Source organism: Phyllostomus hastatus, unplaced genomic scaffold (genome assembly GCF_019186645.2).
Source record: "Phyllostomus hastatus isolate PE091 unplaced genomic scaffold, TTU_PhHast_1.1 phas_contig_40, whole genome shotgun sequence".
NCBI classification, from domain to species: Eukaryota; Metazoa; Chordata; class Mammalia; order Chiroptera; family Phyllostomidae; genus Phyllostomus; species Phyllostomus hastatus.
Window position 1 is genome coordinate 41,604,371 of NW_025333872.1, and position 27,060 is coordinate 41,631,430.

The window sequence follows — 27,060 nt, forward strand, 5'->3', positions numbered from 1 at the left end:
GCAAAAAATTTAATATGAATGTAATCACTTGTTCTTTTTTAAAAAAAGATTTTATTTATTTATGTTTAGAGAGAAGGAAAGGAGGGAGAGAGAGAGGGAGAGAAACATCAATCAGTTGCCTCTTGTCTACTCCCAACGGGGGACCTGGCCCACAACACTAGTCGGGGCAATCACTTACTCTTCACAATCACCAAGGTAGATACCAGTTTTAAAGGTCACCTTATAAAAACGATACCAATGTAATCATGTTGTCTAAATATCAAGAGTGAATACCTGTAAAATGCAATAGATGAATTGTTATGCAAATGAATAGTTCCCAGAGTCATTTGTTACAGACTGAATTGTGTCCCCCTGTCCAGCCTCAATCCATATGTTGAAGCCGTTACCCCCACGTGACTGTGTTTGGAGGTGGAGCCTTTAAAGAGATTGAGGTTAATTAAGGTTAAATGAGATCATAAGGGTGAGGGTCTAATCCAATATGATTACTGTTCTTGTAAGAAAAGAAAGAGATGACAGGGATGCACACACCCAGAGAAAATGACCACAGCAGGGCCCAGCAAGAAGGTGACCATCCACAAGCCAGAGAGCAGCCTCAGGGAAAACCAAACCTGCCAGCACCTTGATCTTAGACTTCCAGCCTGTAGAACTTCGAGAAAATAAATTTCTTTTGTTTAAGCCACCCGGTCTATGGTGCTTTGCTATGGCAGCTCAAGCAGACTAATACAGTGTCTTATATGCTGGTTCAAATTGTGGAATTTCCCAAATGAGGTAGATGGAAGTTCAGATGATGTACTTTGGAAACCTGCTGGGTGATTCAGAGTGGCCCTGGTCAGGAGGAAGAAGCCCGTGGCAGAGATGTCTGTGAAGAGTTTGACTGAAATTGTTTCATAAGATAAGCATTAAAAGGTAATGTTTTAAAAACAATTTTTAATATTAAATGTTAATAATTAACTATTCTGTATACTTTTATTTACTTGCATGTCAAAAAACTATCCTTTGAGGAGCTTTTATTGGGGGAAATGGGAAATTACCTTGCAATTAGGATTTGTCCAAATACTTTTTTTTATGTGAGAATTAAGTACATAGCCCTCTCTGCATACGAAAAAATGCCATAATATTATTATTATAAATAATTAGTCAAGTTGGAATGAAAATCACACTATTATGTATAGCATTCACTTTATTAAAGTGAGTTTCAAACAAATGCTGTTTGTATAAGTTTAGTGAAGGTTGATCCTTTAGGTGTGTAGTATAAGTAACTATTTGTTTAAAATGATACAGCACCCCATGCCCTCTCTCCCATGCCCTGACATCAGTGGCCATTGTTTTCTGGTTCATAGAAAATGCTGGCATTTGCTGAGTATAAATGCAGATGTCCAGTGATGTCCTCTCATTTCTTTTGCTTTTTGTTTTTCTTTTTCTCTTCAGAAACCATGTGAGTATTTCTCGTCTTAATAAGTTAACAGGTAGTCCCAAATTATGCATTTTCTTGAAATATTTATGCAGAAAAAAGAACAATCTGTTCCCAGGTTCCTCAGTAAAGATATCTCATTACTGAGGAAGAACTTCACTTTGAACTAAGACTCGCTCCAAGGCAGAGATACATGAGGCAGTAATTATAAAACAGGGAACACTTAAACACAAGTTTTCTAGGCTAGTTCTCTCTATGACAAAACTGACAGAATGCATACATATGTCCTTTTCTTCAAACTATCCTTGCCAGGGAAATTCCTACCAAAATCAGAAGCAATTGCACCCATCTAAAGAGCTTTTCTTGTGAAGTGGTGAAACCTCATGACCTCAAATATAAATATAAATAGGAATATTATTATTGCTTTGTATTAAAATAAAAAGTCAATACATCAAAATAGGTAATAGGCTATAAACTGAAGCATGAATTTTGGTAAAAGTGGGGATTTTTAGGTGCCCATATGTTTCAGACAAATAAACTAAGGTGTATCCCAATTCCACCTAGTGCAAAGAATGTAATGCTCACATAAAAGAAATTATTCATGTGAATAATCATCTAGGGCCTAAAAGAGGTTGAACTACAGTGTGCCCACAACACTGGTGTATTTTGCGGGAGATTCAGGAACAACTACCATCAGTTGCTATGGGTATTGTATTCCTGCAGCACCCAGTGTCATGCTGTGTGCACTATAGATGTTAGTAAGTGCGATTAAACCAGGAAGTGTCTTGTCAAGATAGTTTTGGAAAGCTGGACCAGGGCGGATGCTGAGAATTTTTTTTCATAACCTTACTTTTTGTCACACAGATATTTCTGTAGTGCACACACAAGAATGTGAAGTATACAGACTTACAGGCATCTATGAGAAGATTGACCAGTATATTAAATTGAATAAAATGTACGCCGCTGGAAAAATGATCCTGGAGTACTTATCAATGGCATGGGTGTCGATCCTCAGGCTCACGTAGCTGCCCCTCCGACCCTTCCCCTGCGGGGAGCTCCTCTCAGAGCCCAGCGTGAGCTGCACCATCATCCTGTCTGTCTTCTCGCCATTGCCCAGGTCATTCACTTCTACGTCGCCGTAGCTGCCTTCCAGCATGACGGTGCGCGGCTGGGGCAGTCCACAGGTGCAGGGAAACTGCAAACACGGCAAACACATGTTGGGATGCAGGCTCAGCTCATCTCTCAGAAGCCCATCAGTCACTGCATGGTGGAGGGGGCGGCCTTTCTCTAGTTTCTTTTATTCCCAGTCGGGGTAGGGATGGGAAAATAATGGTGATGGCACTGTAAACATTCTAATAGACCAGGTCTTGTTTATTGCTGAACTAACGTCTACAAATCAACTCTTAGGAAACTTCACGTCAAACCAGAGACCAAGAAGAACGTTCTTGATGAGAGTATCACCCTGTTCTACACAAGGTCACTAACTGATAGCAGCCCTGATAAAAATATTTACAGATAAGATATTGGGAGACAAAGAGGGTGAGGGAGGAGGAATTTGAAAGGCACGGCATTGTGGCAATAGTTTGCTACCATATGGTTAGAGTTTTCTACAGGCAGGAGGAAGAAAGGCAAATTAGGTAGAAGGGAAAATAATCTCAAAAATGATGGGAGATGTTTGAGATCACATGTGATGGAAAATTTCCTAGAATGTAGTATGTGTTTCCCTGGAAGCTGCTTTTATTATTACACTTCCATGTTCATAAGTAATTTATTTGTTCTACCATGTGGAATTGTCATTCATTTTTATCACTATGGACAACACCAATACTATAGGGACCAATGTCTTAGTTAACCTAGCTTAGCAGCTCCTGGTATATGGCAAATGCTAAGTAAATGTTTGAATGAATGAGAGATGTGGCCCATAGTAAATATCATGCTGCCTCAGCATATTGTTTTGTTTGCTCTTCACCCCATGAAGTAGGTGGAGGAAGGTGTGTCACTACTGCATTTTACAGAGGACGGCTGACCTGCCCAAGGTCCAGAGCTAGATCAGGCTACATCCCCAAGTGGACACTTTAGGTCATAGTAAAGTCACCTTCTCCCGCAGCTTCCGTTCCTTCCACTCCTGCACCGTGGTCAGGTAGTTTACAGCTGCGTACTCCAGCACCGAGAGGAACACGAACACAAAGCTGACCCAGAGGTAGATGTCCACGGCCTTGATGTAGGAGACGCGGGGCATGGAGGCGTTCACGCCCGTGATGATGGTGGACATGGTCAGCACCGTGGTGATACCTGCAAAGAGAGGGAGATAAGCACATGTTGCCTTTCACCAAGCACACCAGAAGGCTCCATGCCTCTCCTCTTTTGCCCTCCTGCTCCTTCAGCCTACAGTGTCTCTATCCCTGCCCCTCTGTTTAGCAAACACCTACTCTTCTTTCAAGACTTAGCTTTTATGAGGCCTCTCCTGTTCTCCACCCCTCAAAATCAGCCTTTCCCCCTTTGTATACCTGCGTGTATACATCATCGCACACGTATCACCTTCTCCTTTTGCTGAGAGCCCCAGACATTTTGGTAGCAAGACATTTATTTCCATTCAGTTGTTAAAACAAAGATTACATATATGAGCAGGTATATATGTTTCTTGTAACTATTTCTCTAAAAAAGGAAAAAAGTACACAAGGTTTACTGTATTATTTGTGTCCTTGTTGCTGTCATCTAGTCACGTGGTCCCAGGCCTGTATCATCCTCCAGCTGTCAGCCTCCAACTGTCAGCCTCCCTCTGGCAGCCCCCTTCCCCCCGCCCCCTGAGCTAGACCTGCCTGCCAATTCAGCAATGTCCGTTTTACCAAGGATGATGATGGTAACCTCATTGATCAGACACAGGTGTTTAAAATTAGAATGTGTGTGTGTATTTTTACTTATTTATTTATTTATTTATTTATTTATTTATTTATTTATTGGCATAATAACTGTTTAAGCCACAGAACAACTGTTAACAGACAGGTCATCTGTCAGTGGAAATTTGCCCAGAATCTCAAATTAAGCTCAGAACATTTGCTTGGCAAACAGCAAATCACAGAGGATTGGGGTCATCTTCAGGGCCAGCTCCAATCCAGTTTAACTAAAACCTGGCAGGTCACCCTCTCCCTGGTAGCATGTGATTGGGTGGGTGCAATATTCAAAATGGGGAAGAGAATTGCTGGCAAACAGCTATGGATAGATCATTCATCTAGTAGGTCCTCAGACTTGAGTACACATAAGAATTAATGGGAGAGCTTGTTAAACATCATGCAGGTTCATGGTCCTCTCTCAGGATCCTGAACGTATACGTACATGATACGCAGGATTCTTCTTTTTAAAAACGTCCACTGGAAATTCTGTCACAGAGATTCCTTTTGTGATTTTTGAGAAACCCTGTTATGTACAGTGAATTCCTTATGCAGGTGGACAGAGAGAGCATCCACGGAGCAGGATCACCCACCCCAAGCGAGGCTCCAACAGACTAAAGATGGGATGTTTGTGTGGGCATCTGGGAGGACTGGAAACAGTTTTTCTACCTAGATTTTAATAATGGCACTTTACCTGTGAATAAATAACTTGAAGTGGTTCAAGTTATAATGCCAATAGGAATTTAGGGCCAATTTGAAATGAAGGGTTTTATATGGAAGAGTACTTGTATTTTCAGATGCCTGCAGTGTGCACTTGAAATATACTTTACCTAAGGGGACTCGGGCAGGCACAGCTCTGCGGTCAATCCAGAAGGACACCCAGGACAGCATGACCATCAGGGTGGCGGGGAAATAAGTTTGGAGCAAGAAGAAGAAGATGTGGCGACGCAACGTGAAGTTAATGTACAGACGGTTGTACCAGCCTGGGGGACACAAGGAAGAGAAGACAGCGCACACTGTGGCTATTTAGCTCCTTCATAGAACAAAGTTTATTCAGGGAATCATAAATGCTTCAGACACTTCACTGGAACTTTAACATACCTTTACAAAGTGGAGGTGAGAAAAACCATGGAACAGAGGGACTGTGTGATACCCACACCCCCTGGATGAATTCATCTCAAGAAACCACTGACGCCTGTTCTGTACATAAAGGTAACCAAGAAGGCCATTTAAGACTCCTGTTACTCACATGATGGGACAGGGCCAAACAGCATCACCACCACCTAGGAGCTTAGAGCCGTGGGCTCTTGGTCGCCCTGAGTCTACTAGACCAGAATCTCCTTTTAGCAATACTCCCCACATGATTTACATGCACATTAAAGTTTGAGAGGCACAGATTTAAACAACCTCCTTTGGATTTCTTTGTGGAAGAAAATGTATTTTCAGTTAAAATATCAAGCTAAACACAAGATTGCATTTAGGAACACAGTGAGCAATCATGGTTCAGCCATGCTTCAGTTTGGCTTTTTCGTTCTTTCCAATACAGGGGAAATACAGGCTGGGAGGAATGGGAAGGAATGGGAGAACAATGAAAGGAAAAGGAAAGGGCAGGATAAACTTGAGATAACAAGGTCTGAAAATCAAATGGGGACTTGGCAACATTAATTTGAAAACTTGGCATCCTGGGCAATTATAATGCAATGTTTATAATTATAACAGTTCCTGAAAGTGATTGTGTGGTGCTATAGACTGAATGTTTTGTGTCCCTCCACCCCAAAAACTCATATGTTGAATCCTAAAGCCTGATGTAATGGTATGGGGTGGGGCCTTTGAGATGTGATTAGGTCATGAAGGTGGAGCCTTCATGCCTGGGATTAGTGCCCTGATAAAAGAGACCACAGTCAGCTCCCTCAGCCTTTCCATCCCGTGAGGACACAATGAGAAGGTGGCTGCCTGTGAGCTAGGAAGGGAAGTGGGCTCCTGTCAGACACTGAATCTGCTAGCACTTTGATTTTGGACTCCCTAGGTTCCAGAGTTATGGGAAATAATTTCTGTTGTTTAGAAGCTACTCAGCCTATGATATTTGTTATAGCAGCCCAAATAACTGAGACAAGAGGAAATGTCAGAATGCTAAAGATCAAAGGAATGGAGTCCCCTGAAGAACCGCGATTCACGGGAAATATATACAGAAGATAAGATGTGCTAGATTGCCATAATGTGCTGGAAGTAAAATGTTGCCCTATATTTAGAGCAGAAGACTTGCACTTCCCTGCATAGTCAATCACGCAATGTTTTTGCAATAGAAGCTGCATAAAGGTTTGAGCAAAATCATCCGGAAAGGTGATTAGTCAAGAAAGAGGCAGGGGTTGGCGAGAGTGAACCTCAGATACCAGAGGGGAGACCACAGAGCATACCCTCAGGCAACAGCAGATAGCAAGCCCATCCAGAACCTTGGTTCAAAAGACATTGCCCACAGGAAAATGACCAATAGTTCTTGCACTGCAGCTCACAAGAAGGTCACAAGGAGGACATGTGCAAGCAGTGTAGTAAGAGAGGATTGCTTAAAACTGGCTCAGAGGGCCTGGATGAAGCAGAGAGAATGTGGATGGAAAATGACAGGACAGAAATTGGATGGTTTCTTGCCTCAGAAGACGGGGTCTGGTAATCATATCAGTGAGGACATGCCCGATGCTAAACTGGCAAAGTGATTGTCTCAGATCAACCTCCTCACATGGCTTATGTTTCAGTCCTTACTGATATTTCCAGATGATCACTTCTGGTGCTTTGATGGCATCAAAAATCACTTCCACCCAATGCTTACCACCCTCTAGATCCGATTTAGGATTCTCATCTTTGTTGTCTAACTCAAAGGCTCTGCTCACTTGACAAGCAGTTCACACCTCTCCTAAAATACAGGCTGACCCATCCCAGGCAGGCTACCACTTGCCTAGCCCTCAGCCCACCCGATGCCCACCTGTGCTGCTGTAGAAGGCCAGTTTAGTGGTGGTGTGGAATTCCTGAATAAGGAACTGGGAGAGTGAGATCCGCTCATCTGTCTTTAAGGAGTCATTGCCTTTTTTCCAGTACAGCATCAGGTCATCTTCTGTATAGGCATCTGAAAAGATGGGAGATAGCAGGAGGCACACGGTAGTGGGAAGACAGGCCTGTGTGTGTGGTTCTGTGGATGTTACACCCCCCTCCTTGATCCCCCACACAAACTGTTAGGATTGTAATACCATTGTCTGAATAAACAAACTAAAGTCTAAATTAAGCAAAACAAAATCCAAAAAGACAAAATCCAATTCTCCGGTCTTTCAGAAGTCATCAGAGCAAAGCTCTCACATCTAAATGTTCATAATTCCTGCAAAAGGGCTCACCCTGCAATCCTGCCTGCCCTTTATTCAGTGAAACCAAATGAAATTGCTATTTTTTAGATTAAAAGAATGGTTAAATAATGGCAAAATTGCATATTGTTTTCAGCGTTCTAAATCAGGGTGATATAGCCCTGTCCTTTCAAAGTGTAGCGATGCATCATTGATGGCACATCACTTCATCACTCTCAGGTAATAAGGGTTGCATTCTAAGAAGAGAGGGCCCACAAAGAGACAGGAGCAAAACATGTCCCTTTTCTGTAGGCCTCCAGTCGCTCCTGCCCAGGGTAACATCAAAGAGATCACCCCATGAAGATCGCTCCCTGAGGCACTACCATTCCTCACCTCCTGCCCACTTGAGGTGAGCACACTGCTTGCTCCAGCTGAGCAAACCTACCTGCAGCCTGGGCAGAACAGAAACAAAACCAAACAGAGATGCCAGTCCAGTCTGCTCATGTGTAAACAGTTCTTTCCAGCACCCACTGAGGCTCTATTTTATTCTTCTCTTTTATTCTATTTTTAACCCTCAACCTGTGTGATGGTCTGTTTTGGTGTCCACTTGGGCTAGGCTCTAGTACCCAGTTACTCAACCAGTTCACTTCAAGTAAAGGAGATGATCCAGGATAATCTGGGCGGGCCTGTTACAATCAATTGAGAAGACTTAAGAGCAGACCTAGGTTCCCCAAAGAAAAAGAAATTCCACCTATGGACGGCAAGATCAGATCCTGCCAGAGCGCCCAGCCTTCCCATTCCTTACTGGCAGGACGTCAGCCCTACCGCATCAGCCCCCAGGCTCCCATATACCAATTCCTTGCTGTAAATCTCTAACTATGTATATCTTGTAGTTCTGCTTCTCTGGTGGAACCTGACTGATACAACCTGGAGGAAGCTACATTCCTGATGGGGATGCTTGGGTATGCTGGGGAAAATAAGCTTCTGGAGTTAGTCCTTCTTCACACTGTGTCCTCAAGGAAGATATATCCCTCCCTGTTACAATGGAGAGAACACCAAGCTCCCAGGGATCACGCGAGGCTTAAATGACAGAACAGGCCTACAGCCACTGTGCAGTAGGTAGTCACTCCCTTGGTTTGGAGTTTCATCTCCCCACATTAAGTGCCCTGCAGAGCTGTCCATTTGGCCCTTGCATTCCTTGTTAGGTGACTGGAACCAGGGAACACCTAATCCACTGCCACAAGCCCAGGGAGGGTTACGAAGGTGCATTGGGGCAACGAGGTTTCTCATTAGGACGTTGACAGCTGGGAAGTGCAAGTGTCACATGCTGGTTCAGGAGCCAGAAGCCTTGTACGTGGGGGAGTTACGGAATCCAGACCACGCTCATCAGAGGAAGCAGCTGGGCTGGGATCCATGAATGGAACAGGTACATAGAGAACTAGAGATGTGAGTGGCTATAACTCGCTGCTCGCTGCCTCTACCCTGATCTTCCTGGGGCCTGGTATTTTACTTTTCTAGGAAATCCTTTCTTCAACAAAATCTTATTCATAACAGCAACAAAACAAATCAGAAAAGAACTCTGGCTGGAAGGTGCGTATGAGTGTTGAGCTGGGGACTTGGCAGGAGACCCGAATTTGCTGAGCCCTCTCCATCCCTCCATAAGCAGTGACACTGGGAGACTCCCCCAAACCTCTAGTTTCCACAGGAAAAATATTAAAACCATTGCCATAGTCATTAAAAGGGTCGATTATGGGCATAGAAAGTTTTAGTCCTATATCTGTTTCTGATTTTAAAAAATTGCCCTAGATTTGGTTTCAATCTAAAAAGTCACTTTAAAAGCATAGTGATGAATGAGGATCACACACTGTTCTAGCTGCTGAAAGTCAGAGGTGCTCAGAATCACTTAGGAGCTGGGTGCTAATGTCTGGCCCAAGACTACTCACAGCTTTCAATTTCCAGTGAGCACGTTTGTGTGTCCAGGGGAAATCGGCTAAAATCCATATTGCACATTGCAGTCACTGTAACCCTAGAAACAGGAAGACAAGGACCGGGTTTTCAGAGGATGCAAAACACAAGTGCAGAATGCTAAAACAAACAGAAATGGCCTCTATTTCCTTCCAGTATAACTGCCTCCTTCTCATGGCCCATAAGCAATGTGTCAGAATTTAGATGAGTCATTTGTGAGTGACACCCTCTTTGGAGTTCTCTTCAGCTTTTAAGTTTAACCCCAGGGTCAGTGTGAGGCAAACAGAATGCCTCTGCTAACTCCTATCATATTCAAGCATTTTAAAGAATCGATGGATGGCTCAATCAATATAGCAATGTGAACCTGGCTGGCGTAGCTCAGTGGATTGAGCACGGGCTGCAAACCAAAGTGTTGCAGGTTCGATTCCCAGTCAGGGCACATGCCTGAGTTGCAGGCCATGACCCCCAGCAACTGCACATTGATGTTTCTCTCTCTCTCTCTCTCTCTAAAAATAAATAAATAAAATCTTAAAAAAATATAGCAATGTGAAATAAAACTCATATGATATTGTTTCTTGAAAGAAACCATAACACCATAATTTTACAGGCATACCTCATTTTATTGTGCTTCATTTGATTGTGCTTCACAGATATGAGTTTTTACACATTGCAGGCAAGACCTTCCACCAGCAAAAACAGCATGACTCACTTTACTGCAGTGGTCTAGAACTGCACATGCAGTATCTCCAAGGTGTGCCTGTATTGTTCCCTTGTTAAAGATAAGTTTAAGTTCTTCTGTTCTTTTATTGATTATATTGATAATCAATATCTGTGTACAATATTTCAGATATAATATTAATTAATGCCAGTTGCCAAATGTAGCACTTTTTTTTACAATGTTGATATTTTATATGGATAATAATAATATCCACTGGTAGACATAGATGTCTTTAGTGCATAATTCCATGGAGACCATAGTAATGGAAAAACACCAGAAGATCTTATTGTACCAACGTATAAGCATCTAATGGTTTTGTTCCAGAATTTACATGGGAAAGTAAGCTTCTGAATCAAAGAAAAAACCAATACGGATCATCAGTCACAGAAGAAGGTTCTCCCACCCAGTGGGGAATCTTGTGGTCGAACATGACCAACATGGCTGGTGTTGAAAATACTGTTTTTTTCTAAGGCTGTAGAAAATTGTCTATGTAGAAATTGTGGGAATTATATACATAACTGATGGCCAAAGAGTAAAAAAAAACACTCTTAATTCAAATGGAAATTTCAAGGAAAAGAGTTTTCTTGAAACTGAATTATCCAATTTTTTGTCTTGTTTTTCCCATTCCATTTAGTGTGGAATGTTTGTGTCCTGGGAGGGATTTTGTTTTATTAACCCATGGATAGTCCCATTTCCCCTGGAAATTCTGGTAAACGCATTGTGTTGGTGGTGAGAGGTTATCAGGCTCACCCTGTGCGCCCTGACTTGAGGCTTTTCCACTGTTAACCCACACAGGGAAGCAGCACGATCTGTGATGTGATCTAGCCCATGTCTGTTTTTGCTTACTCGAGTCCCTTTAAATTGATTCTTTGGAGGATGTTCCCTTGTCTTCAATTGAAACCTGGCAGTCCTGTGATTTTTCTGCTTACTCTCATGTAATAGAGTGTCAAAACCCTCATAAGTAATGAAACATATCTCAATTGAGAACTGAAAAGAACTTTGGTTCAAGGTGTTAACCAACATTTCAAACTTCATTCAAACTGAGACTTCCACTCCTCCTCCCAGCTGAAGTACAAAGTTGGCGTTTGAGAGGTCAGTTTCTGCTCATCTCTGATGGCCTCCTGCATGAGTGGATGTAAGGAGAGGGAAGGAGGTAGCAGCAGGACTGTTCTTCGGCTAGCTGGCTTCGCAATCTCTAGGCCTGCTCTGTGGTTGAATCTGACACTTTCTTTCCCAGGCTTTTCCTCCCACTGCTGGGCACCTTCATTCTCCACAGCAGCCACTCCCCACCCTGCTCTTGGTTCACCCACCCACACTCCATTCCACATACATGTAACTGTTCCCAACACTGGGAGTGCAGGCTGATCCCACCACAGCAAAAACTTCTCCTGGCTCTCCTCTGGGCTGGTTAGACAGCTCTTCTCTTATCCTCTGACTAACTGGGTCCCAGCTGTGGGCACACATGCACCAAGCTGTCTGAGTGGTCCCAGTACAGGTCCACTCACGGCATCCCCACAGCTCTCTCCCAAGAAAAATCTCGCAAATCTTTTCTTCCTTCTGCATCCTTGACCTTTTATGTCTTGAAGTTGACTGGGAGTTCAAAAACTGTAGAATTGGTTTTTTAACATTTCCTTAATAAAATCTACTAGCATGATGGAGCATTTCATTTGTGAATTCACCTATCATTGTATCTTGGAGCCTAGGAAACTTCAGTCATCATCCTGTTACCTGTCTCTTTCCCTTCCCCTCCACCGGCCACATGGGTCCATACCTCTACTTGCATTCTAATCATTTGGTTCCATGTCTATCTCCTCCACTAGCCTGAAATCACACTAAGGGCAATAACATATCGCTTCATTTTATGTCCCCAGGGCTTAAGACAGGGCCTGGCAGAGCTTTGATTTACATAACTCTGGGTGCCAACCTGGCACCCAGGATGCTTTTAATAAAAATTTGTTCTGTTAATTAATCAATGAATGGATGAGATGGGAGGATGGCATATTAGCATGTTCTAGGAGTTAACTAGTTGCTGACAGAGTTGACAATACCCAGGCACTCTGTGTTTTTCCTAAAATGAATCTCAAAGCAGTAGTTCTCAGTAATTTAGGTCTTCCTCCCCACTTTTAAAACCAACAAACCCATGGTTTTATTTGCAATAAACGGCAAAATCATCTGTTTTTAGGCACAAGGAGGCTCACTGACAACTTTGATTCTGACCACACAGGTTTTCCAAGCTCTTGTTTCCTCTGTTCTGCCTCTTGCGGTCATATCCAAGGTACTCGAGTTAGACATCTACCGGCTCATGAGACTAATGCCTAGATTTTTAGGAAGTTGGCAAGTTTGTTGTTAAACATTATTCAAATGAAATAAGCTACACTAAAAAATAAAGTAATAAATATTCAAAACTTACATTTTAGTATCTATACTTCTGAAGTTCCCTACATCTACTATTTTTACTGGACCATAAGACGCACCTAGATTTTAGATGAGGAAAATAGGAAAAAATTTTTTGAAGCAAAAAATGTGGTAAAATATTTAATAACATAAAAACATAAGATTTTTACAGTCAATTAATATTTGACAAAGGAAGCAGCAACATAACATGGAATAAAAATAGCCTCTTCAACAAATGGCGTTGGGAGAACTGGACAGCTACATGCAAAAAAATGAAACTCGAGCACCAACTTACACCTTACACAAAAATAAATTCAAGGGGGATAAAAGACTTAAAAATAAACTGTGACACCATTAAAGTCCTAGAAGAGAACATAGGTAGGAAAATCTCAGATATTTCACGCAGAAACTTTTTTACTGACATGTCTCCTAGAGCAAGGGGCATAAAGGAAAGAATAAACAAATGGGACCTCATCAAAATAAAAAGCTTCTGCACAGCTAAAGAAAACAGTATCAAAATTAAAAGAGAACCAACTGTATGGGAAAACATATTTGCCAATGATACCTCAAACGAGGGTTTAATCTCCAAAATATATAAAGAACTTACATGACTCCACTCTAAAAAGACAAGCAACCCAATTAAAAAATGGGCAAAGGACTTGAACAGACACTTCTCCAAGACATACAGAAGATCCAAAGACACATGACATGATGTTCAATATCACTAGCTATCAGAGAGATGCAAATTAAAACCATTTCACACCAGTCAGAATGGCCATCATAAACAAAGCAACAAACAACAAGTGTTGGAGAGGTTGTGGAGAAAAGGGGACCCTAGTGCACTCTTGGTGGGACTGCAGACTGGTACAACCACTATGGAAAGCAGTATGGAACTTCCTCAGAAAACTAAAAATGGATCTGCCTTTTGACCCTGCAATTCCACTGCTGGGACTCTATCCTAAGAACACTAACACACCAATACAAAAGAACCTTTGCACCCTGATGTTCATAGCAGCACAATTTACAATAGCTAGGTGCTGGAAGCAACCTAGATGCCCATCAGTAAATGAATGGATCAAAAAACTATGGTACATTTACACAATGGAATTCTATGCAGCAGAAAGAAAGAAGGAGCTCCTACCCTTTGCAACAGCTTGGATGCAGCTGGAAAGCATTATGCTAAGCGAAATAAGCCAGACAGTGAAAGACAAATACTATATGATCTCACCTGTAACAGGAACCTAAACAACAAAACAAAGAAACAAGCAAAATATAACCAAAGTCACTGAAATAGAGGACAGACTGACAGTGACCAGAGGGGAGAGAAGAGGGAATTTCAAGGGAGAATGGGTAGGGTTTACAGGAACAAATTTAAAGGACACATGGACAAAAACTAGGGGGAGGGTGGTAATGGGAGGGAAGTGGGGAGGGTTGGGTGGGTGGGCTGGAATGGGAGTAAAAGGGAGAAAACTGTACTTGAACAATGATTAAAATAAAAAAAATAGAAAAAAAACATAAGATTTCACCAATATAAATGTAAACAGAACTCAACAGCAGCATTAACAACCATTATTCCTCCCAAATTTGGGGAGGGGGGAACATGTGTCTTATAGTCCAAAAAATACAGTATATGGTAGAAATACTATTTAAAGGTGTACAACCCCCCATTTCTTCCCAACTCTGCATTCAGCAACATCTGGTTAGTGGCTTGAAATCAGCCATGATGGGAGGTATCTACGCTACAGAAATGGGCAAATGCTACAAACCAGGGCTTGATTTGTTGTTTTGTTGATTGTCTAGACTTAAGAAAGGGATTGTCTAAAGAAAGCAGATTAAACCTAAAAGTGTGTTATGTCTATCACCATTACATGTAAAAAATATTCTAAAATGTAACCAATAGGAATCAGAGAGCTAAAGGAGAGAAGTCTTTGAAAAGAATGCATTATCTATTTCTCTGACTCCTACTAGAGAAATACAACTTTTATTATAGTAAAGTTTTTCAATTGAAATATAACATACAGGATAGAACATAAATCATAACTATCAGCTTGAGAAATTTCCCCAAGTGTATTTTTTTCTTTCTTTTTTTTTTTGTTTTTCCAAGTATCTTTTCAAGACTGAGTAATTCATTGCTCATGTGTACAAGTTAGTTTTCCTTGGTGCTGACAAGTTGGCAGCTCATGAAAAGTTAGAAGCTAGCTATTCAAGGCCAAAAAGCAAAATAGCTGTTGTGGAACCAATGATTTTCATGGTTATGACAAATGATTTGCCTTTCTTCCCATGCTTCAGGTGTAAAAAAAAAAAAAAAAAAAAAATCTTGCAGCTAAAAGGCCCAGAGCAAGGGCTGAGAAGGACCTCACCTGAGACTGTAGAGCACTTTCCCATCAGGCTGGACCCGCAGCATGACATTGTCCGTGGTGGTGTCATGGATGAAGGAGCGCTTGGAATGCACAAAAAACATGTCGGGGACCCAGATCTTCTTCACCAGCCGACCGTCGAACGTCATGCTGAGGTTGTTGGTGCTCGGGAAGGACAGTCTTTCATCCTTCCAATAGTGCCTCAAGTAGAGGGTCATGGTGAAGTCCTGGTGTTGGAGGGCCGAGAGGGGAACCCCACACACTGAACAAATGGATGTCAGCAAGACATTCTCTAGCTCTGTGGAGCCATCAGTTGCCTGGCTGGGAATGAAACAGCTGCCAGCTCTGAAGGAAACTGAACTGACCCTCTGCCTAAGGGCTCCCAGGCCCACACACAGGGCAAGGCAGAGAGTTCATGCATCTGGAAGCAGTCCTCAAGCAGAGAGTGGGGCTGGGGGGTGAAGAGAGTGGGTAAGTGCCCCAGTTCCCTGGCCCCTCAGTTGGGGTAACCCTGAAGTGTATTCTGTGCTGACCCCCAGAGTACCCCAATGGGACAGCGTTTCACACCCCAATAGTAACCAATTTGATGGCAATGCTGTTTTTGCTTCCTTCCCTTCCCTGTCTCACCTTCCCACTCTCTTTTCTTGTTTCCTGGAATCACCTCCCAAATAAACTCCTTGTGCTAAAATGCTATCTCAAGTCTGCTTCTTGAGAAACTCAAACTAAGATAAGGCCCTCAAAACTCCTGCAAGCCAAGGAGTTCTGGACTGTTCTATTTTTATTTAAATCCAAACCCATTAAAAAGGAAAAAAAAAGAAGGGACATTTCTGCTTCTTCTGCATTTCCACAGCCAGATAGACTGCAACAGGAGGATATGCCTGGCTACTTGGCAGCTGCCACCTTGGACCCTGCTGTTTATGTTTAAGAGCCTTTAATGCCAGGAACCTGGGCCCTGGAGGAGGAAGATGGACTTAGTCATCTGGCTCTGTTCCATACCAATTTAGTGGCTTCTGGCAAGTGTCTCAACCTCCCTGGGCCATCTGTAACAAGAGTGTGGAAATGCCTACTGCCTGGGCAGTGACTCCAGGTGGGCAGAACTCTGGCCCAGCACAGGCTCCGTGTGGATCCCCTTGCCCAGAAAGAGAAGCACTTACCATATCAACCTCTGAGATGCTGTCCAAGCTCTCCACCTGCACATCCACGCCAACAGGAATGGCTGGGCCTGTGGGTAGGGCAGGACAGGAGCATTTATTTATTCTTGTAACTTAAACTTTTACTCTGAAAAATATAGGCATAAAGAACATTTCCCCTGGAACCTCAATGTCATGTCAGATTTGAAGGTCTGGTGTTCCCACACGCCGTACTCAAGTCAAACCACAGATAGAAGGATGGAATCATGGCTGGGCTTCCTGGAATATTCCAGCAAAGGTAAAAAATACATATCCATAGTCTTACTCATCCCAGGTAATTCTGAAACAATAAGGTTAATATATAGCCTTCCTGGTGGTTATACATGCTCATCTAAAGGTACTATAAAGCTCTGTGCAGTGGCAGTATCGTAGCCAATGAGGTTTATCCGAGGTGCGATTATTGCTAATTAAAGGTACTATAAAGACTGAGGTCAAAGCTGGTCAGAACCAGAACTGACTTAAGGACTTACTGCTTAGCATGAAGTTGTCCACTTTATTTTTCATATTTCCCTCCTGATTTTGCACCCTCTTATCACAGGATAAGCCAATGCCTCTGTCTGTCCAGGAAAAAGGCATTGCTGGGTAAGTAGGCACCCAGAACCAAAGCCATATTCAGATGATTTGTCAAGGCCACAGGTCTGCATCTTTGGCATGTGATGGAGTGGCCTCCAGGGAGGGGAGGGGGGAGCATTAGACACCAAGGTGGTCTTGAAACTGTTAGATTTTTAACTTTTTTTTGGCATTTCTAGGCCCTGAAAATGTAATGTTCATAAAGGGTTAAAAAAAAAACATTGTAAAGGGAGTGGACTCCTGCCTGTTTCCTCCCTCCTTCAGGTGTGTAGGGCAGGCATGGAGCACACCTGGACCTTCCACGTGGAAAGGTGAGTTTGAACCCAACAGCAGCAGATGACAGACTGATAGAGACTCACTCCTATACCTGTTTATTCTTTGGGTAAAAGTAGCTGGAAAAAACAAAAGGCATGAGGATGATTTCTAAAAATATTTTTTGCCAGGAAATACAACCCATGAGGACGAAAACCCTACCTGACACAAAGAGGGCTGAAATCCGGCAGGGCGGGCTGAGCTTCCAAAGGCTTTGGCATCTGTCTGCGCTAAGTGATTTTTTTTCTCAAGCTATTTGTTTTCATTTAATTAAGCCCAGCAGTCCACACTCCACCCTCAGATATGTACCCAGGGTTCTGCCTGCCAGCTCCCAGATGAGACCACACTTAGTCCAAGGTTGCTACTCAGAGCATTTTCAGGAGGCAGCTCTGGGCTGCAGCTGTCCTGTCCTTCCCCACTTGCCCTTCCCACCGCCAGCTGCTAGCTTCACCAATCCAGAGCCCTCCTTGCCAGAAGCAGTGGCCTGAGGACAGCTCAGCCTGGCCACCAACCAGGAGACATTTCCTGAGAGCTGTCAGCAGAGCCTGGGGAGGGCTGAGCAGAGCCTGGGGAGGGCTGGGCAGATGCCCAGAGATGCTGTGGGCTCAGCACCTTGTCCACCAAGCACAACCGAGGCAGTTCTGATTAAGGGAGGGCAAAGCTGGGTGGTCCCTCGGCTTGATTTTTGCCCACAGACAGTCTGGTGAACCCAAAGAAAGAAGACAACCCCGAAGAGTGCACGTCTCATACCTCCAAAGCCAGGTCTCATGCTGAAATCATGGTCATCTATCCGCAGAAGCTGCTCTGACTTTGTCAGTGGCGATTTGGTGATGTCAGGGCTTCGTTTCAGAATCGGGCTGCGAAGGGGAAAACAGTTTGATCACAGTCTAATGAGGCCAGATAAAAAGCTATTTGCATTCAGACTTGATCTTGACAGGTTGGATGGGATATGTTAACTTCTCTTTTAAGCTTTTAGATATTCTCTTTTCCCTTCTCCAGCTTTCTGGGTATATGAACTGGCTCAGAAGGTCCAAAACAGTGACTTAGAACCATGACCCAGGAGCTCTAGAACTTCAACGTCCAGGCCCCCCTCAAGAAACTCTGATTTGGGTTGCCTGGGAGTGAGGCCTGGACATTGGTGTTTTGGGTTTTTTTTTTAATTTATTTATTTTTAGAGAAAAGAGAGAGAGGAGAGAAACATTGATGTGTGATAGATACATCGACAGATTGCCTCTCACATACACCCAGCTGGAGACCCAGCCCACAATCCAGGCATATGCCTTGACGAGGAGTTGAACCTGCAAACATCTTGGTTTGCAGGCTAGCACTCAGTCCTCTGAGCCACACCAGCCAGGGCACGACATTGGTGTTTTTTAAAACTTTCTAGATTTTTTTAATGTGTAACCAAGAGTGAGAACTCTTGGCCTTGGTCTCCTTAACAAGTCCAAACAACCGCAAAGCTCCTGGGTCATCTGGGGAGGGTTTGAGCTGGAGGGGAGAGGCAGTGGGTGTGGGCTAAGCACCCTTGACCTCGGCTGGCCCATCCTGTGTGGGGAGGATGGACTTGCCTTCAGGTCAAATGTCAACCATCCTGGCTCTCTGAGAGGCTCTCAGAGCTTCCTGTGCCTCTGCTTCTGAATTGCACACAGGACCATTTTAATATATCTTCACTTTTTTCCAAACAGGTAATATATTTGCAAGGTTTGATAATTTTTTTAAAAAGGAAATGCAGTAAGAAGTTAGCCTCCCACCTCTGCCTCCATCTACCCCAATTCCCCCTCCACAGACACCTCTCTTATTGGTTTCTTGTTTATCTGTCCAGAGTTTCTTGTAGATACAAGTGAATATAAATATGTACTTTTAGTTCTATTTTTCCATTTTTATTGAGAAATAATTGACACATCACATTGTATTAGTTGTAGGTATATAATTGATATATATTTGGATATATCATATATTTATATATATATTTGTAACATATATATTACAAAACTACTACCACAATAAGTTCAGTTAGCACCATCACCTAACATAGTAATAATTTTTTTCCTTACGATAAGAACTTTTAAGACCTGCTCTCTTAGCAACTTCCAGATGTGTACAACACAGTGTTGTCAGCTGCAGTCACCACGCTGTGCATTACACTCCCCAGCATCTATCTGTCTTACGGCTGGGAACCTGTACTGTTGGCTCTCTTCACCCACTCCCTCCCTATCCCATCCCTTGCCTCTGGAAACCACCAATCTGTTCTGTCTGAGTTTTTTTTTAATTTTTTTAGATTCTACATATCAGTGAAATCATACAGTATTTATAATCCATGTTGTTGCAAATGGTTTCTTATTTTTATGCACAAAGTTAACATATAAACTCTTCTACTTCTTTTTTTTCTGTATTTAATTATACCTTAAATTTTTCCATATCTAAGCCTCCCAAGCCTCTTATTCTTTTTACACTGCATAGTGCTCCATTACATGGATGCACTGTTAATTCATGTGATCAGACCTCTATTGGTGGAAATCTGAGTTGCTTCCAGTCTTTTTTGCTATTATAAACAATGTCACAATAGCTTTGGTGGTCTTCATTTACCCATCAGCACCATCTGTAGAAGCCATAAGAACAATTAGCCACCTTCCCAGCTCTTCCTTATGCCAACAGCAGTGTGTATTCCCTCCAGGGCACTCCCTTGTACACCCTTCCTTTCCCCTGGAAGCAGCAGTGCCCAAACTCTGGCCTGCATCAGCATCTGCTGGAGGGCTTGCTCAAGCCTAGATTCCCAAACCTCCCCATTCCCTGGAGGTTTCTACTTGGGTAGGTCTGGGCTGAGGACCGAGAACTTGCCTCTCTAACACTTTCCCAGATGTCACTGATGCTGCAAGTCAGGAGACAGCAGTTTGAGAACCACTGACCTGATGCATTTTATCCCCAATGCACACAGCTTCTTACTTTCTAACTCAGTCTACCTTTAAGTCCTTTGCCATTTTCTTTTATGAAGAAACCCTTTGTCATTATAGAAGAAAAAGTGACTGGGAGACAGAAAAGTGGGCTCTGTCTTCACTCAGGCACTGCCTGCTCTGTGCCTTCAGGAAACTTGTTTCCCTGAGACTCAGACTTGATTACCTCAACAGACAGAAGATAAAGCTCTGGGACCCGACAAAGGGTGCGAGGAGTACATAGGGGAGTGTTTCTAGAAGTGCTTTCAAACTCTAATGCAGTACACAAATGGAAGGAACCATTGTCGTTATGGAGCTGACAAGGACGTTTTCTTCTAAAGTAAGGAAATTACTGTGCTCACAGCAAGGAAGTGGCCCGGGGAAAGAAGGGAGGAAGAAGCTGGGGACTTTGAGATGAGGAAAGCCAGTCCACATTGCCCTCTGCATCCTCTCTCCCCCAGCTGGCGTCAGGAGTTCCCTTTCATCTTCTCCATGTGGCTCCCCCTCTTTTTGTCCCCCATCCTCTGCTTCTTCCTCCTCAGTCAGGGGTGTGGACCCTGCCAAAAATCACTGCAGCTGAGGCGTGGGGAAAAGACAACTTCAGCATGGCGTGCACGCAGCCATGGCCATGCCTGCCTTGCTGTGGGCATCTTTGTGTGCTTTTCATCTTTGTCTTTGAGGATTACAATGAAAATTAAAAATAAAAGTTTGCTAGAGACACTCTAGGTACTCAAACCATCAAAGTACCCCTCACCCTCCAGGTTTGCCTTAAATCTCACCAGCATAAAATGCGAAATAAAAAAAACCTATGAAACTACAATGCATTAATTTAACTTTCTGATTGGCATTTCCCCAGTACCCACAAAAGCAGGGATTGGAGGATTAATTACTTAGAAGGCCTGATTTGAAGAGGTATGACCTAAAATATCTCCCCCATTCATTTCCCCAGGCTTGAAATTGATGCCATTCCTAACCTAAATCTACTGTGAAACTGTTAGGACAGAGAGTAGCACGTTGATTTGTAGCTGTGTCACTTGGGCACCCTTGTCCTCTGGCTTATACATTCAGCCAAATGGGCACTGGCAGGACAAGAGGGAACCCAGTGTTATTGCTCCTTCTCTCCCTGCTCCGATGCCATGTCTGTGTTGCTCTGTGATTACAAATAATCACAGTATCTTCAATAAGCTCCAATAACACTATTTCCCCTTCAAGCTTAGGAGTAGTCATGGCTTACTGCTATTCCTAGTCCTTGAAGGCATCAGCAGGCCTGGTTGATTCCCTGAACCCTGCCCACGGCTCTGCAAGTAGTCCCTTTATTCAGTTATTAGTTAGGCCCTTTGAGTGCAAGGCTCTTTCTGCCTGGACTTGACTGATGCACAGGGACACATCACAACTGATGCACAAGACTTATGTCCTCTGTAGCAAAGTGGAGCTGAGACGAATGTGGGCTCTGGTGAGAGGGATCCCAGGAGAGGAGAAAGCTGAGTCTGAAGGGAGAGCTGCTCCTGGGACTATGGGCCATTGCAATGGACGGTGAGCAGGGGCAAGATCAGGCCACAAGTCACTGAGAGCAGAGTCCTTTTTATCTTTAACACTTTGCACAGTGCTGGACCCCCAAAGACCCTCAACACATACTAGCTGAATAAAGGAAGGAATCAGCCCTTTACATGGGTGCCTGAAAACAAAGTCAGGAGGGGCAGAAAGACAGGGGTTGGAATAGAAATCAAGCTTGGTCCAGTTCTTCTTTTGGTTTTGGGCCAGCCTAAATCAGAGCTGGGCGCCAACTACAGGGAGATGTGTTGGATTCTGAGATGCCACTGCCTTTGCCTTCCTGAAGCTTAGATCCTTGCCTAGAAAGTCCTCGTAAATAGAATCCTTAAAGTCTTTTTTATATTCTTGTTTAATATTTTAAAATAACTTTTTTCTGCCTACATGCCCATGTTTTCAAAAATTTGTAAAATAGATTTAAATATAAAGGAGAGGACAAAAACCACTCAGAAATAACCCATGCCATTCTGTATATATCCTTATGAGAGAGAGAGAGAGAGAGAGAGAGAGAGAGAGAGAGAGAAAACACTGTAACTTACTTTTAAATTTTAGTTACAATGTACCACGAGATATTTTTCATGTAATTAGCATCTTTTTACCAGCTAGGGATGTGATTATTAACCTTTAAGTATGACACACAGATGATAATAGCAATAACTAACACTGCTTGAGTACTCACTATTGGTCACTTAGCATGCTAACTCACATTACATGTAGTAACTTAACTTGGGTTAGTCCTCAAAACAACCCTATGAGGCAAACCTTACCATGAGAAAACTAAGACACAGAAGGTTTAGAAAACATGTAAAAGTGACAGAGCTATAAGTCAAACCCCAAAGGACCTAGACCCAAGGGTTGGAAGCAAGGTTGGTCTTGGAAGATTTGGCTCCCATTGCCTCGGAATTCGGGTTAGATGGGGAAGGTCCAGGCTTATCTTTCCCCTCATGTAGAAGCTAGCATGGACCTTGCATAAAACTGGTACCCACTCACTTATTAAATGAGTTCATTTATTAAATTCGTTCCCAGAAAATTATGATGGAAGTATAGACATATCCCAAGTTACAATGATATAGGATGACCTTCGAGACAACTTTCTGTTGAAACTGAACAGAGGGTGTACGTTTTTTGAACACGCATTTTCATCCTGTCCTCTCAGAGAATGTAGAGTTCTGGCCTATGGTGCTTCTTCTTGATTTCCTTGGTGTAGTTCCCAGTCAGTGTGAGTGTGGACGATGTTTTCTGAAAACCTCTGTCAGGGATTACATCAAGCGGATGGGGGCTGCCGTGGGCAAGGGGCCTGCCGGAAGGATCATTCAGCCAATAGCAGAGCACCTGATCCATTCACTTCACTTTGCTGATTATTTCATCTCTGAGAAGATAGAGAACTTAATTTTGACAAGGAAGGAAGAACTAGTTGGTGAAATGATCTTGCTTTCTTTGCAAGTGTAGTGAATAGCCAAGCAGAGAAATCCTTATATGTAGTTAAAAACACTGGCTGTCACCCATAGCTCCTCTCTCACACCCTCATCCGGGGCCACAGAGGACAGGTGGGCATGTCCGATCCTGGTGTATCTGTTCATAGAGGCGCCTCTTTCTAAAGTGCATAAAAACCCTGAATAGGCCACCTGGCCGGACCACACCGGTCCGCCAATCAGTCCAGGCTGAACCTCCTCCTCTAAATCTCTCCACATACCCTGGCCTCTCCACTCCCATTCCCACTGCCTTATGTGTCATTATTGCTCACATGGAGGCAGCAGGCTTCCACGCCTCTGCTCTCATTCTTCTCTAATACAACCGATACACTTGGGGAAAAAACACTAGAAAAAAATATACAAAATATGTTAAGGTTATTTCTGGGTTTGGCGATTATGGGTGATTTTTCTGTGTTTTTAAAACTTTTTTCCATTTTTAAAGAATTTCAATAATGCTATATACATCTTTCATAGTTACAGAAAACTGAAAGTTCTTTTAAGTAGTTTTTTAAAGAAAATTTTTTTGCTCTCCAGGACTTCTCTTCGTCATTGGTGCTTACCAATAAGTCACCACTCCACCTTTGGTTTGGGAGAGGCTGAGTTCTTGATGACAACCAATAGGGTTTGTTGCTATTGTCGCTTTTATTCTTCATGAGCACCTTTGGTTCAAATCATCTCTATGGCTGTGCCGCTCCACAGATTCCACTGTTTGCTCAAGCGACTTCTTGACTCTGGCAGAAACAGGGCATGTGGCTTGTGCCCAGTAATCTCTCTCAGTGCCCAGGACTCACCATAACCAGTGGATATTTCAGCTCCCAGTTTTGTGATGTTACTAAACAGCCTGTAACAAGGGCCATGGGCCTCAGCCAGCTGTTCAGGAGCCCACGTGTGGAGGGCCCTCTTAAACCCAGGAGGGGAGCCCTAAGAAGCAGATATTCTGGCCTCCTCCACTAGTCCCAAACTCCACTAATCTGGATTTCCTTTTATATTAACTTATATTTCCGACCTCTATCTGTGTTTACATCCAGAGTTAAAAAAGCTGAAGCTCAATTTGGACCTAAGGCTGACAAAGAACACGAGTCAAGAATGCCCTACTGCCTCTACTTCCTCATCAGTAAAGGGAGAGAGAGCTGGATCAGGTTTTCTCCAATTGTCCCCTTTATTGTGTCAGGCAGGCAGGTGTGCAGGTGTACGCTTATATTACCAGTGCTGCCAACGCAGCTGCCCAAGTGACTCTGAGTGTGAAAGGGACAGTCGGGCTCTATCTAAGCTCCCTCCTCTCGAGCTGGTACGGCCAGTGCAGCACGTACAGTGTTGGCAACAAGCAAGCAAGCAAGCTGATCTTCAGGCAGATCTATCCCTGCTACCTCCCAAATTATTAGTCGAGAACAATCTAATGATTCTTCTAGTCATTACAGCTTGAAGATATCTGCTTTGTTTTCTTTTGAATGATTTTTAAAGGACCCAGAAGCCCAGCAGAAATAATTAGAACAGAATCATTCTCACTAATTAGAGGTCCCATTGGTTATTTGAGAATTTGCAGATTTATTCCAACCTAGAATGCAGATATCAAATAATAGCCTTTAATTTTTTTTTAAAAAATATGCTTATACCATATTCTCTTTTCCCTAAGTCTACCTTTCACCTAGGACAATTCATAAGAGATTTAAGAATATGCAATGATAGCAAGGTACTTGATCTAGCCACATTTAAAACTACAACACAATTCTGATTTCCTAAGAGGAAGGCGGCAGGGGAACAAAGGGAAAAGGAGGAAGAAGGCATCACATAAGGCACCATAAGGTGGAAAAGATTCCAAAACAACATTGTGAGTGTGATTTGCACACCTTTCCCCCCAAATCCTCTACCCCTACACAACTACTCACCCGCCTTTCTTAGGCATCTCGTGGATTTCTCTTCCTCGCCAGTGCGCTCTGCTTCCAGTGGCCAAGACCCATCCCCACCACAAAAGGAACACTCCAGCTTTCATATTCTGGACAGTCCGCATGGGTTTCCACATGCAAACAGTGCTCTCAAGAAACATCAAAAAGGAAAAGGCTGTCTTTTTCTCTCAAGACATTATCAGTCTGTTCATTACTAAAAGGATGTTTACTCATGAGGAAAAAAAAAAAAACAACCCACAGTATGTAATCTGGACAGCAGGGAAAAGCAATTTCCATTAAACCTATAAATCCTCCTACGTCAGATGTCAGGGATTTTCTGAACTGAAGTTGAAGTCCTGTGTCCCTGTCGAACAATTTTGACTGGTCTAAATCAGTACCTCATCAGATGTGATAAATATGTTAGGAAAATTCTGTACTTTCTGGTCTAATAAATCGAAGCAAGAAGCAAGTAAAAATAGACCAAAGCAATTTCCAAAATGAGAAGTGTCAGAGGTGTTGATCTGCCTCGTATGCCACATTAATGTGCTCCTCTTTGCATCTGCTTTAAGCTTCCAGCCATTATTACTGCTTAAGCTGAGGGCTGGATTTGGACAGCTCCCCGCCCCTACTCTTTCCTGAGGCTAAACCTGTGGAACCTCAGGGTTCCAAACCTGGGCAGGCTGTCTATAAATATCAGGTGTTGGGAGGGCTAAAGAGGAAGAGGCTTTTTTTTCTTTGTTTTGCACAGAAAGAACGACATTTTCTTGTCAGTTGTATTATTCCTATAATGAACTTAATCAAAATTTTTATATTTGAAAAATACCAGTCATAAGTTAATAATAGCCATTAGGTCTGTGCTGTCTATTGTTAAAAGCAGCACAACAGGGCCAACATGGAGTTCCTGGCACAAAGGCCCACGTCACCAAACTAAGACCTAATTGGTTCTGGCTCTCTCCCAGAAATGGAATCTTAAACTGGACGATCTGGAGTCACCCCATCCCTAACCAGGTGATCTGACAGTCCCCTGTGGGGGGGAGGGGAAAATTTCCTTCTTCCCTTATAGGTTCTTTGTGGTTTAATAGTTAAATTGACATTAGACATATTAACAGGAGAAAAACAAATTTAGTTTCATATATACAGGAATCCCATAAAAAGAGGAGACTCAAAGAAATTACCAAACTAGGAAGCTTTCATACCTTTTAGGCATCCCACCACCACCAAAAAAAAAACTGTGAAGAACTGACAAGATGAACAGATGTGAGCTTGAGGTAGTCAGTTAAGAAGTGACCAGTTTGTTTGTGCAGCATTCCTGGCCCTAAACTCGCTATCGCCAGGGGTAAAGGTGCCTCTCCCCTCCTAGTTCACCAGGGACCTTTATTTCCTGCTTTCAGGGGCACAAAGGAAGGTCAAAGCGTCCTTGTACCAGCCGTTCCTCAGATGACTTTGATTCAGAATAGTCAACATGCCAGTGGCACATTTGGGCGTGACATATTCTGCTCCCCTTCAGTTGGGAGAATCATTTATGCAATTAGGGCCTTGCCTGGAATGTCATTGTTGAAATGATGTTCATTTAACTAGGTGTAAAAAGCCTAGAGAACAAAGGTTAGGTGTACTTATGGAGTAGTAGAAATCAATAAATACATGAGATGCCTATGTCTATATATTTTTTTGCATGTGAATGTCCAACTGTTTCAGCATCATTGCTCAAAAAGACCATCCTGTCTTCATTGGCTGGCCTTTGTTCTTTTGTCAAAAATTGGCTATATTTATGTGAGACTATTTCTTAGCTCTCAATTCTGTTTTACTGACCCTTTACCTACCCTTTCAATAATACCACACTGTCTTGATTGCCAGTCTTATAGCCAGCCTTCCCAATTTGTTCCCCTTCAATATTGTGGTGACTATTCTGGGTCTTTTGCCCCGCCACATAAAATTCAGAATCAGTTTGTCAATATCCATAAAATAACTTGCTTGGATTTTGATTGGGATTGCATGGAATCTATAGATCAAGTTGAGAAGAACTAGCATTTTAACAATATTGAGTCTTTCTCTCCATGAACATGAATTCCCTCTCCATTTATTGTGTCTTCTTGATTTCT

General features: G+C 42.9%; 1 protein-coding gene and 1 pseudogene across 2 annotated transcripts; one reads left to right on the forward strand and one right to left on the reverse strand.

Annotated features, from left to right (window-relative positions):
• Nucleotides 1-1,213: 1,213 nt before the first annotated feature.
• GABRR1 (gamma-aminobutyric acid type A receptor subunit rho1) lies at nt 1,214-25,257 on the reverse strand. 2 transcript variants are annotated; one of them, XM_045843291.1, is made up of 9 exons: nt 24,965-25,257; nt 17,879-17,985; nt 16,211-16,278; nt 15,060-15,283; nt 9,566-9,648; nt 7,274-7,414; nt 5,130-5,282; nt 3,507-3,703; nt 1,214-2,606 (listed from the first exon to the last, which is right to left on the reverse strand). In XM_045843291.1, exons 1-9 carry the CDS (start codon nt 25,120-25,122, stop codon nt 2,328-2,330), a joined length of 1,410 nt encoding a protein of 469 aa, XP_045699247.1. In that variant the 5' UTR covers nt 25,123-25,257; the 3' UTR covers nt 1,214-2,327. The 2 variants fall into 2 exon arrangements, with proteins under 2 accessions (XP_045699247.1, XP_045699248.1); XM_045843292.1 differs by lacking the exon at nt 5,130-5,282.
• On the forward strand, nt 16,593-16,725 carry LOC123822362 (annotated as a pseudogene).
• Nucleotides 25,258-27,060: the final 1,803 nt, after the last annotated feature.

Bases quoted from the DNA above. Each gene is read 5' to 3' on its own strand.
- GABRR1 (XM_045843291.1), bottom strand. From the start codon at position 25,122: ATGTTTCTTGAGAGCACTGTTTGCATGTGGAAACCCATGCGGACTGTC. The intron at 9,649-15,059 runs GTGAGGTCCTTC...TCCTGTTTCTAG, and splicing joins AAAGTGCTCTACAGTCTCAG to GGTTACAGTGACTGCAATGT. The intron at 7,415-9,565 runs GTGAGTAGTCTT...CCATCTTTTCAG, and splicing joins CTCACTGGAAATTGAAAGCT to ATGCCTATACAGAAGATGAC.